The 12,415-nt window shown below is 29.7% G+C and overlaps 2 protein-coding genes across 5 annotated transcripts in view; one reads left to right on the top strand and one right to left on the bottom strand.

Moving 5' to 3' along the window:
* The first annotated feature begins 258 nt into the window (after positions 1–258).
* LOC107004095 (LOB domain-containing protein 1) lies at positions 259–2,731 on the top strand. Its single transcript, XM_015202325.2, has 2 exons — positions 259–590; positions 2,123–2,731. The coding sequence occupies exons 1-2, from the start codon at positions 345–347 to the stop codon at positions 2,444–2,446; spliced, it is 570 nt and encodes a 189-aa protein (XP_015057811.1). The 5' UTR covers positions 259–344; the 3' UTR covers positions 2,447–2,731.
* A 6,221-nt stretch (positions 2,732–8,952) lies between these two features.
* LOC107003068 (NEDD8-activating enzyme E1 regulatory subunit AXR1-like) overlaps positions 8,953–12,415 on the bottom strand; it is a 16,392-nt gene continuing 12,929 nt past the window's right edge. For 2 of the 4 annotated variants that reach the window (XM_027913216.1, XM_015201314.2), the window contains exons 12-15: positions 12,052–12,093; positions 10,184–10,267; positions 9,914–10,094; positions 8,953–9,786 (exon numbers count right to left, since the gene is read on the bottom strand). In XM_027913216.1, the coding sequence (XP_027769017.1) occupies positions 9,703–9,786; positions 9,914–10,094; positions 10,184–10,267; positions 12,052–12,093 (391 nt within the window). In that variant the 3' untranslated portion in view covers positions 8,953–9,702. The remainder of the gene's footprint in view (positions 9,787–9,913; positions 10,095–10,183; positions 10,268–12,051; positions 12,094–12,415) is intronic. The other 2 variants (XM_027913217.1, XM_015201316.2) reach the window with 2 other exon arrangements.

The following is a 12,415-nucleotide window of genomic DNA, read 5'->3' as shown; positions in this document are numbered from 1 at the left end:
CCAACTGAACTATTACGATTTCCTTTCCGACCAAAAAAAACTAAAAACCAAAAGAAATTACAAACAATAACAACAACAAACTCATTTTCACTTTTTCCTAGTCTCAAATTATTATATCATAATACTATATGAAAAAAATAGTTTTTTTTAAATAAAAATGACCAAAAGGGTAGTGATGTCATTTTTTCAAATTTATGACATCATCACACTCCCACTTACTTTTCTCCTTTGGCTTATAAATAATACTCATTGTTCACTCCATCTTAGAACACACCAAGTAACACTATTTTCCTTTTATACACATTTCTACAAAGATCAAAAAATTTGGAAAAAAAAAATTAAAAATGGAATCTACAATATCTTCATCTTCATCTCGATCCGTATCGCCTTCGTCTTCATCTTCACCTAACTCACCACCACCACGGTCAGTGACAGTGGTGGTGGTGAGTCCTTGCGCCGCCTGTAAAATATTACGGCGGCGCTGTGCTGAGAAATGTGTCTTGGCACCTTATTTTCCTCCAAATGATCCTATTAAGTTCACTACGGCTCATCGTGTGTTTGGTGCTAGCAATATTATTAAGTTTTTACAGGTATATATTATAAGTTTTATCGATATTAATGATATATATAGTACGTTAGCATTTAATGTTTATGAATTTTAAATAGCAATTACTAATATTCATTTCTAACCGATAGAATCAGAATTTGAAGTTTATGAATTTTGATCAGTAACAATATGTAACTCAAATTACTAGGTTCACATTTGAATACTTTAGCATTTTTAATAAATATATTTATACAAATACTATATAATTTTTTTAAAAAAAGTTACTAGGTTCGTTCATACCAGTTATTAATATACTACCTCCCAAAGTACATATTTGCCTTGCTTATTGGGTATTTAGTTGGTTTTTTTTTTTTAGTTTTGATTTATATTGATATTTATTTTTTAGTAGAATATAAATAAAGTTTATCAATATATATAAATGATTGAATCCCTTTAAAATAAGGAAAGCTTCTAATTGTATATGCATTTTTCTTTAATGAAATCGTTCGTTAAAATTCCTAACTTTTATTTGTACGATAATATAAAAGAATTTCGTACATTATCAACTTTTGAGAGTCAAATTATAGACAAATTTCTTTTATTTTTGTGATGGTTATTAATTATAAATATTTTAATATTTAATAAGGCTTTATTCTTTCAAAATTTTAATGCATGAAAAGTAGATAAATTTGGCATTTTGTAGTATTTTGGTAGGTTTTAGTTGCAAATTTGAAATGCAATACCTAGCTAAAAATTGATGGTTGAAATAGACATAAGAAATTGACAAGGAAATATCTCAATCATATTGCTCTTCTTAGTGTAAAGAATTTATTCCTCTATTGACTATAATAATGAGAAACAACAACCACATCAATCTACTTTATTTATTTTTATAATAATTATTAAAATAAAGTCTTTTCTTTCTTTTCATGTCTCAATATTTTATTTTTCTATACTTTTTAATCATATCAGGCGGTTTAATTTTTTTAAAATCTATACATTAAGTAAATATAGAAAACTTATGATACTTGACATGACATGATAAGTTTTAAAAAAGTAATATAGTTAATGATTATTCATATAGACGATATCAATCGAAAGATATAGTATCTATATTTTTAAAGTTTACGTCATATCATATCTATAACAAATAATATCTATGGCTTCTTGAGTTAAAATGATCAAAATCCTTCACTATTACAAAAGCAAGAATTATTCGTTAAATTCATCGTTAACCTGTCATTAAATATCTCTATGATAAACGTAATTATTCGATACACCTTCTCTAATCCATCGTCAAATAGAATTAGATATTACTTGCTATATACTATAGTTGTTTCAACAACTTGATTAATTTAGCAAAACTATTTACACTTATTCACCTATAGGTCACATGTCAAGCCGTTAAATCAATCACTAACACTTGCATTATAGTAGACAGTCTACAACTCCTCTTAGCATACCGTCTTTCCCCAAGCCCCACGTGAACTCATGATGCTTCATTCACTAGACTGTCTTTTTATTTGATCACAGTATTAAAACATCGATCACTTATAATAATTATTTTTTTCATAGGAATTACCAGAATCTCAAAGGGCAGATGCTGTTAGCAGCATGGTATATGAAGCAAATGCAAGACTAAGAGATCCAGTATATGGTTGTGCTGGTTCAATTTGTCAATTACAAAAGCAAGTTAGTGATCTTCAAGCACAATTAGCTAAAGCACAAGCTGAAATTGTCAACATGCAATGTCAACAAGCAAATCTCATGGCACTAATTTGTATGGAAATGGGCCAATCTAATCCACAACCAATATCACCACCACAACAATCTTTAGAAAATTTCCCTTTGAGTTACTTAGATGATAACATTGGATCATGGGAAACCCTATGGACATGATCGAGTCGATTTAAGGGAGAAACGCTTTCTATACCAACAGATTCATCAGTTCTAACTCAGATCCTAGAAAATTTCATCGAATACTCAAGATAAATTTTGAATAAATTATATAGTATTAAAAAAAAAAGGAATCGTGAATAAAATTTATGTAATATTATTTGATTTCTAGCGAAAGGAAAAATGAAAATTGATGCAAATCTTTAAAGATTTGTGTCAATGTCTAGTCTAGTAATTTTTTTTTATATATATATGATTCTAGTGAGAAAAATGGATGGTATTCTTCTACTCCTATGTGTAATGATCATCTATTGTATTATATATATACTAATTGAATATTACGTTGATAAAAAAAAATCATTTAATCATTTGATATATATTCAAGATCATTTAATTAGTTTAATTATTGAATATACTCATTAAAGGATACATGAGTTTAAAGATTAACATTACATGGTTATTATTTATTTTTTACTTTCTCTGTCTTAATTTTTTTGTTTTCATTTTAAATCGCTATTAAAAAAAATACTGAAATTAGCTATGAACATCTATATTTTGATTGTAGCTAATGAAAATCTATCGCTAATTCGTCGCTCAGTGAGATTAATAATGGATTTAGATGTTTCTCTACAAAATTCATCTGTCCACGCTACATTCAGTTTTTTTACTAGTGCTAATCTTGTGATTTTAAGTTAAAGATATGTGAATCTTGATGTCTTAATCATGTCATGTGAAAAGTTTAAAATTTAAAAATTGTAAAAAACTAAAAGAACTTTTTGTATTAATAAAACGTACTAAAAAAGGTATGACAAACAAAATAAAACGGAGCGATTACTTAATATTGAATTGATGTATTCCATGTGAATTCCCAAACGGTTGACCCCCTATTCTCTTTGTTTTTTGGTGACTTTTTACCTTTCAAACGTAATACTTCTTTTTCCACATTTGATATGTTCATTTGTGTTTTGTCAATAATTAATTAACCAACTATGTCTTGTCACAACCAACTTGCAATTTTGCTCACTCTATTTTTAAATAGAGAACTTTTGAATTAAGCAAAAAGAAAAAAAAAATCACTTTTCTTGGTTTTCTTTTGGTTTCCATTCAATAGTGGAGTTTCAATTAAATCTGAATCGAAATATTCAGGGGGTAACACTCTCAGTAAGATTTTCTTCATATCCAAAGCTCAAACTCGAAATCTCTTATTAAGAGTGAAACAATTTCATTACTGTACTACAATCCATATTGATATATTTTTTTTTATATAATTTTCATTATATCGAAACCTAACCAAATAGTATTTTATTTTTTTCTTTCAACCAAAAATCTTTCGTGGCTACATGAGATATGACGATATAATAGTACTAAGAATATTTTTTTTTGTTGATTATTGAAATATATAAATCCTTCTCAATTATAAAAGTTATTGTTATTCTCTTGTATGGAGTCACACATATAATGAACAATAACTATTTGTATCACTGTATTTTAGTGTATAGTATTGAAATCGTATAAAATACAATTGTGATATATTAAAATAATGTTGAATAGGGGCATATAATTTATTATGATTCATGTTTTAATATAACGAAATTTCTAATCCCATGTTTAGAATATAAAGCTCCTATCAATAGTTCTTATGTTATGTACGTACATTTCTTCAATATCTTCTTCATTCACAATAAAATTTCTTTTTTTTCGCATCGACAAAAGATCATGTTTTTTTGGAGAAGAGCCGAAGAAATATCATTTCACTAAATTCTGAATACTGGATATGACCTCAAGACAACAGAAGTCAAAATCGACTAGTTAAATGATGAAGGTAAACTTTATCGTCGAAAGGAAAATAGCTCAGACATGTCACACCATTTTTTTGTCAGCTTCCCAAACACGTATTATAATTTGTTTACAACTCTATTAATAATTTAAAATCCAATTTTTTTTTCCCCATAAATCATAACTATCAATGACAAAGATATAGTTTGGACATATCACTTTGGTTAAAAAAGAAAAGAAGATTTTGTTGCAATTCCTATATATTCAATAACACAATTTCAAACTTATTTTCCTTAAAAGCCTATTGTACCTTCTTCTTTTTTTATGTTTTTTTCAAATATACATATATATATATATATGGTAAAGAATATATATATATATAGTAGATTGTTAAGTTACATAAAATATCCTTTGGTAATTTGTACATATTCTAACTATGAGATAAGGGATGTTATTGGCTTTTTCCCTTTTCAATCGGAAACTCACTTATTCTGAACTACTTTATTTACGTGTTATAGATATGTATATTAATAGTGATTCTTAGAAAATTAAAGATCCTATAATCAATTACATTATAAAAATGTTTGTTAAGTAGTGTCATATAATAATGTCACATGTAATTATCGTTTAAATAATATAATTGTATAAATATATAGGTGATAACGAATATAAATTGTTATATCACATGATATTTGATCGATCGTTTGGTAAAATGTACATATCGACAATGTGATAAGGCACATTATCATTTAGAGATAGAAATTCGCTTATTCTAAACTATTCTGTTTTTATGTTTTATACAATAATATTGATAGCAACATTATATAACTATCAGACATGTTATAATTGGCTATATATATCTTAAGTACTTCCTAGTAATCAATGTTTATTAAATAGTATTACGTGTAATTATCATTTAAGTAACGTAATATATAGAGAGAGATATTTACAAAACAACAAAAATGTGAAAAAGAAAGAAAGGAGTAGGACAGAAATAATGTATCGAGATTATTGAAAATGATACACGAGAACAAACAAAGTTGGTCATATGCATATTCACAACTCATGAAATAGATAATGGTAGACACACGTGCATGCATGTTTTGATTTCTCACTCGGTGTCAGATAGCTGGTTTGAGACTCAAATTAATGTATGTCGCAGAAGGACTATTAAAAGAGAAAAGGAGGGGGGAGGGGAGGGGGAGCGCTTTCTATTAGGATATTTTCATGACTCGTACTTGATAATCTCTAGCTACAATTCTATCAATATCCAACCGCACAGTCTAGTTAGGGAACCTTTGTTCAACGAGTGTCAATTGACACTCGTGTTTCATTGCTTAGTGAAAGCGAATCAACAACAACCATGATTCATGTCATTGATCGTGGAAAATCCTCATAAAATGGATGGAATTTCTTTGTCCATAATGTAAATAATATCTTTACAGGGTGCAAAACGATTTTTTCTCTTTTTCGATAGTTAACCCTAGTTGTGATATCATGATTAAAAAAAACTATAATATATTTATTCATTATAAATTTTTCAAGGACCACAACATTATAAGGTAAAGTAGTTCATTAAACACAAAATGAGAACCAAGACATTATTGTTGAAGCTTGATATACTATATCTACTAATTAGCCAACCACTTACCACTTTTTATCATTATATGCCTCATGTATGGGACCAACACAAAGTCGTAAAAAGGCTAAAAAAAACCCTTTTATTATCTCATCTATACATTAGTCTTCTTGTTATACTTTTTATTTATTTATTTCTTCATGCAATAGAATTAAAATATAATGTATAAAACATTTGCGCAGCCTTTAGACAATCCCCTTTTACATTGACAACCAAAAAAACACAAAAAATCATTTTCATGATACATGTAAAACCAAACATCATTGTATAATCTTTATGTTGACTTTCCATTAAAAAAATGTATATATATCATAAGCGTAAGAAATTTATATATCATCATCAGGTCATCTTTATATATTACAGTACGTAAGTTGATTTATATTTTCATAATTATATTATTTTGCATATAAGAATATTTATATAAAAATAAATATATATCTTTCGAATAACTTGATGATAATATATACATTTTCAAAATAAAATATTATTGTACGAAATTCCTTTGCCTCTTCCTTTTATGGGACATGAGATTTGATTTTTCATTTGTTGTTCGGTATTGACTTAAGTGTTTGATTAAATCTGAGTTCACATCGAAAAGTCCCTAATAAAGATGACTCTGTATTCAGAGGAATTTAAATCCAAAACTAGAATAAAATAAATATTTATCACTCTATCATGATCCCGATTAATAAAAGCAAGAAAAAATGATGAAAAGTAGTACTACCAGAAAGTTGATTAGTACAAAAAAACGCGTTATTTAATTATTTGTTTTCCTTCATCATCACTCATAATTTGTCTCTTTAGTTTCTCTTGAGTCAATATTCCATTTCACCTTTTCTACTTTTAGGTTTGACAATGAGAGTGTGTTTCATGTTTTTCGTCGGATCGGTGAATTTAAGATTTAAAATTTATAAATTTTATGATTGTGTTAAAATTTATATACATATACTAACTGAATTCACAATCGAATATTTATCATTGTGTAATAAAAACATTCTATACATATATAAAATTTAAGCAACTTTGAGTTCAGTATACGTGAAATCTTTCAAAAGTTTCGAGTCTATTGCATTGAAAACTTTTAAATTTTTTACATATAGCATTAAACAATGTGTATATTAAAACTATTAGTACCAAATGATGTAGCATTAAAGGGAATGGGTTCTACTGATCTCAATATCTTCGATACCAAATATAGTTATGTATTAGGTCAAACTGATCAAGTTTAGATCTTATATTCACCTTTTTATAATAGTATACGCATATGCTCTTACTTATGTGCGAAAGAAGTTATTTTCTTCATAGCTATCTTAAAATTTTCTTTCATATTAATTATTTCAACACACTCTTAAACATCATTATTAATAACTCTAGTACTCAAAAACTCATCAAAACAATCTCTAATTGATTTTGAAAAATGTTTCACTTTTAAAAATAATTTTTTTTTTATATAGAAAATGACTTCAATGTGCCAATTACACATTGAGTGGGAAAAAGTTTAGGTGTGATCATTTATAACATCATCAAATTGTTACATCATTGTAATCCCTACATTATTATGTCTCTAACAACTCTTTTTAGATCACTTTTTAAAAATTATTTTAAAAAGTTGTGGCCATACCAAGTAAATTTCAGTCAAATATAATATAAAGTTATTTCTCCACCTAATGACGCTCATAATTAGGTGATGAAAATACATATAATTGGAGTAATATTTTCGAGAATATATAGTTTATATACCTTGAAATTATTCTTTTAAGTGATAGTGCTTTTTGCTAAATGTATATTCGTGTTATAATTCGATTAATCCACCGGAATAGTAGATATGAAACAAAATTGCATGTTTTTTTTTTGGACAAATATATTTGTATTATTATTATTATTCATATATTATCTTGTTTTTCAATTTTATTATTACTTGTTCTCGCCATTATGTTCCGCATAACTATATTTCATTGTTGTATTTCCAAAAGTCTATAGGAAACAACTACTCTATCCCTCGTTGCGTACGTAACATCCACGCAACATCCTCTCTAGTCCCACTTATTGAATTACACTAAATATGATATCGTTGATATATCGATTCATTGAGGAAGAGCTCTTTCGCACGAGGGCCTCACAGTACTCATGCAAGCTTATTACATCATTACGCTCATGGGCAGAATATTAGCTTGAGGCTATTTTCACATGCATCCATTACTCTTTAGAAGGCATCAACGCATACCTAAACTATCCAGAGTGTTACGACGTCTTCTCCGAATACTGGTAATTCTATGCATCAAAATTTAGATAAATAATTAAGACATAAAAATACCTAATTATGTGGTATACTAACTATTATAAAATGATGTTATATCACACCAAGTTTCAATACTTGTCTATTTTTCAATTTTCATATCATATTACAAGTATTTAAGTCATTCAAATTGTCAAAGTTCTTATGTGAGCAAGAAAAAAGGTCTAAATGCATTGACTAATTAATGACATGATAAATCAGAGATAACCACATAAATTGTCAATAGTGTATAAGGGGCAAATTTTTCAGTTTTTCTAACTAATTCTTTATCTTGTCATCTTTTTTTCCTATGATTTTCAACCCTATGGTACTATAAATCCAGAAAGTAGGCTTGTGTCTTTAGACTTAACACTCACAATTGTATTTTTTTTCCCAATAAAAATATGATGTGACATTAGTTTTCTCAACTTGTTTACTACTCTTATGTTGTCATATAAAATTTAATATTTATTTGTTATTTCTTCTATATCCAGCTTACTTATAATTGTCTCTGGTATTTGCCTAATGCATCCAGAAGACTTGAAAATTTTGCAAGAAATTTAGGTACTAGCCCATTGATTTAGAGAAAGTGACATGTACAATTTCCCATTAATTAATTTAGGCATTGCAGAGAGTTAAACGAAAGAGACCAACAAAGATCGAAATGAATAAGAGTCCTTCACCTTTGGTTAAATCATGCTAAGGGACGCTTCCCCGTTAAATGGACCTTACATGGTCCATATCTGAATTAGTCGAGCCCCAATAAAGGTACTCAACAGCCGATAGAAAACCAAAATAGAGAGAGAGATACAATGTCACTAAGAAAATTAACTCAATATGCATTATCATGCCAGTATCATTTCAGTATAAACCATTGTAACATACATTTAAACACAGCATTGACAATTACTGTAAGTCTGTAACTGATTTAGCTGTCAAGGTTTTCTATTATTTTTTAATTACAAATAAACGAAAAGGTAAAAGTGATCGAGATATGAGAGGGAGAGCTTTCATTTAACCTTAACTGGAAAGACCACCTATTTGTTTGTTTACCGTGTTAAGCACGAAATCATATTCAGCTATACCAAGGATTGCCAAGCATATGATACTTACTGAGTTTCCTCCTCCCTTTGGGAATAATCAACCAAGAAAATGAAGAAAGGGAAAGTCGAGGCGAAATAACCCAACTCTGTAGACTCTGGTTTCTTTAGTGGGTCGAAATGAAACAACCCCCAATCAACTACGTATTAGTGTATCGAAGTTAAACTCTTTACTTACAACTGAAAGTAACATTTTTCCTCCCTTAAAAATAATATTGTTTGTGTGCAAAACTAGAAATAGTACTTTCTTGTTAAACCTCTTTCATTGATCCTAAATTTACTGCTAATCAAATAAGTATGGCAACTTTGCTTTTCACTTGCAAAGTTGGAGCTGTGAAAAAACACAGACTGAGATCTGTCATATAAAACACAATCTGCCAAGGGGAGGGAAAGCGAAAAACTATCAGTTCCACGAACCTAAAACCGCAGCCTAAAGGTGAGAGAAAGGACATGCCTGTAGATTCGGAGACTATAGCAACAACAGCTGGGAATTGTTATCAATCCCATTAAAGATGAATGTCCCGGACATGGGAATGAATTGTCTCGTGATGAGCTGCAGTGAACACAACATAATAGACCTCAGATTATCGCTCCTATGGCACATAGCTATATGTCTATTAAACTAGAAGTTTTGATGAAAAACAATATTCAAGATGAAAATATTTGGAGGAGATTCAAACCTTGATCACTTCTTGTGATGCAACTCCTCCGACAAAGGCAGACACGACATGAAGCTCAGAAGCACCATACCGGCACATCTCATTAATAAGGTCCTCGGATACAGTGGAGCTATTGCAACCAAGGTCATTGAGTAGGCTAACAGCCGTAGTTTTTAACCGGGATATATCCTCATCCATCTCACTACCAAAATATTTTGTAAGGTTAGTGAACCATAATAAACTTTTCCAAAAAGATAAAAATTGTTTGGGTGAGAAAACATTAGCTTTTACCTGTCAAATTCACCAGGAAATTTATTATAGTTTACAGCAAACCGGTCAGCTGCTCGAAGAAGAATATAAAGACCCGCAGCAGTACTGTCATAAAAAGGGGTAGAAAAAAGTTCCAACTGAAAGAGTTCTTATGCAAAATTGTAACAGTTCACAAGAAGATAAGCTTTGAGTATCTATTCAGCACATAGAATATTCGTTGTCTACAAGAATATCAACTAATTGAACAAATAAATATACTGCACAATGAATGCAATTGGAAAGTTTTCATGTCGACAACTATCAGCGGACTGAGTATAGCAGAAGATTAAAATTTTCTTTGTTTCAGGGTTATTAACAGAAGAAAATAATGAGGAAATATTCCTTTTTGGCCAACATGTATTACATTCAATATGAAACATAACTTAGAAAAAGAAGAAGGGTGGGAAGAGATTTAAATTCTGGACCTCCTTTATACAACAATTAATATCTCAAGTCAGACTCTTCTTAAACTCTTTTCATATTCATTTCTTTATGTTTCCCCTTACATTCAAATGCCAAAGGTGGTCCACTCATGGGAAACAAACTGACAGACACATCAGAAAGCCATTGTTAATACAACAAACCAGTTTAGAGCATCCCAACGGCTACATTGCTTCAAAGACCGAGTGTCTATCATCATTACACTAAGCATTGAATACTATAACTGTAGACAGTGTTTTCTGATTCCACATAATAACTTTATGGTGGAAGCATTTCAAACAGAGCTTGAACAATATTACATCCCATATATTCCTCAGCTTGAACAATATTACAATCCCAAATATTTCTCAGCTTTAATAATATTACATCACTAATATTTTTCAAGTCAACCCAAGACCAGCAAAAGATTGGACTGTCAAATATCTTTTGGCTGAAAAACATAATGTCAGTTCCCTGTCAAACATCCTGAATGACCATGTAGGCTACAGTTCTAGGTCTAGCGATAAAAGTATTTCAAAACTCTCTTTTCTCTTACTCTTTTCCCAATTAACCATTGGTTTACCATTTCTTAGTACAAGGTACCATTGATATGAATAAGTGGTGCAGCAGTTTGCACTATCAGCATGACTACCGCAAGAACTAGAAAATACACTATCTCCAAAAGACATTTAAGACAAAGTGTAAGGTAACCAACAGAAACAACAAAGTAACTCTTCAGAAGCAATTCCATCCCAGGGGCAGAGCTAGGATTTTGGCTTTGTGGGTTCTGAAGTCTACAAAAGGCACGTTCACAGAATTCTTGATTCTTGTTTATATATACTAAGTGGGTATTTCAACTCAAATACAAAGTCTGGACCAAAGTTGTTCTGCAGAAGCCATAAGTCAAACTATAGCTCCGCCCCTGCACCATCCTAATCCTTGCTTAATTAAATATAGTCATCTAACCAAAACAAGACTTTATATAATATGAATCAGCCACTACTCATCCACAGGGCAGTGCTTATTTTATTCCTACCAAGCTTCCACTTACACTTTGATCAGCATCACTAGGAATTTAGTCATATGACTTCTTATTAGCTTTCTGCTCTCTGTCTTGACAAAAAGTGAGAATCACTTGCAAAGTAGTTTTCAATCAAACCATAGTTGGCTGATAACATAGAGACCTCTAGACTAAATAGTGCACTTCATCAAGTCAAGTACGCAGACAACTTGAAGAGAGATTCATTTAAAGAACTCGAAATACTCCTACTTCAACAGAAAGGTCATGATAACCTAAATTATGACTTTAAAATCTATATTTCAACATTTGGAAGTGCATATGTTTCTGCATTAGAAACCCTGGGAAAATGTATCCAGTAAAAAGAAATCTACCACGAAATGGCAGGGGGCTTTAGCTTTGATAAACTTACTTTTCAGGAAGTACTTTAACAGAGTTGGCTTCTTGCAAAGTCCTGTTATTTGGTATCACAAAACAATCTAAGTATCATGAAAGGATCATGTGGGTTCAGATAGCTTTAGGATGTGTTTGGTATGAAGGAAAATGTTTTCCATGAAAAATGTTTTCTTGGAAAACAAGTAGATTTTTGACTTATTTTCTCATGCTTGGTTGGTGACTAGAAAATATTTTGCGGAAAATATTTTTTAGTGTTTGATTTATGAATGAAAAATATTGTTGAGAAAATATCTTGTAATTTTACTAGAGAGTAGAAAATACTTTTGAATTGAAATTGAAATTTTTTTTTAAAAAAAAAAATATATTTTTTGGGGGGGGAG

The sequence above is a fragment of the Solanum pennellii genome, chromosome 11 (assembly GCF_001406875.1).
Source record: "Solanum pennellii chromosome 11, SPENNV200".
NCBI lineage: Eukaryota > Viridiplantae > Streptophyta > Magnoliopsida > Solanales > Solanaceae > Solanum > Solanum pennellii.
This window is presented reverse-complemented; position numbering and strand designations above follow the sequence as displayed.

Excerpts from the sequence above, each read along its gene's own strand:
- LOC107004095 (XM_015202325.2), top strand. The coding sequence starts at position 345 with ATGGAATCTACAATATCTTCATCTTCATCTCGATCCGTATCGCCTTCG. Across the intron at positions 591-2,122 it reads ATATTATTAAGTTTTTACAG|GAATTACCAGAATCTCAAAG; the intron begins GTATATATTATA and ends TTTTTTTCATAG.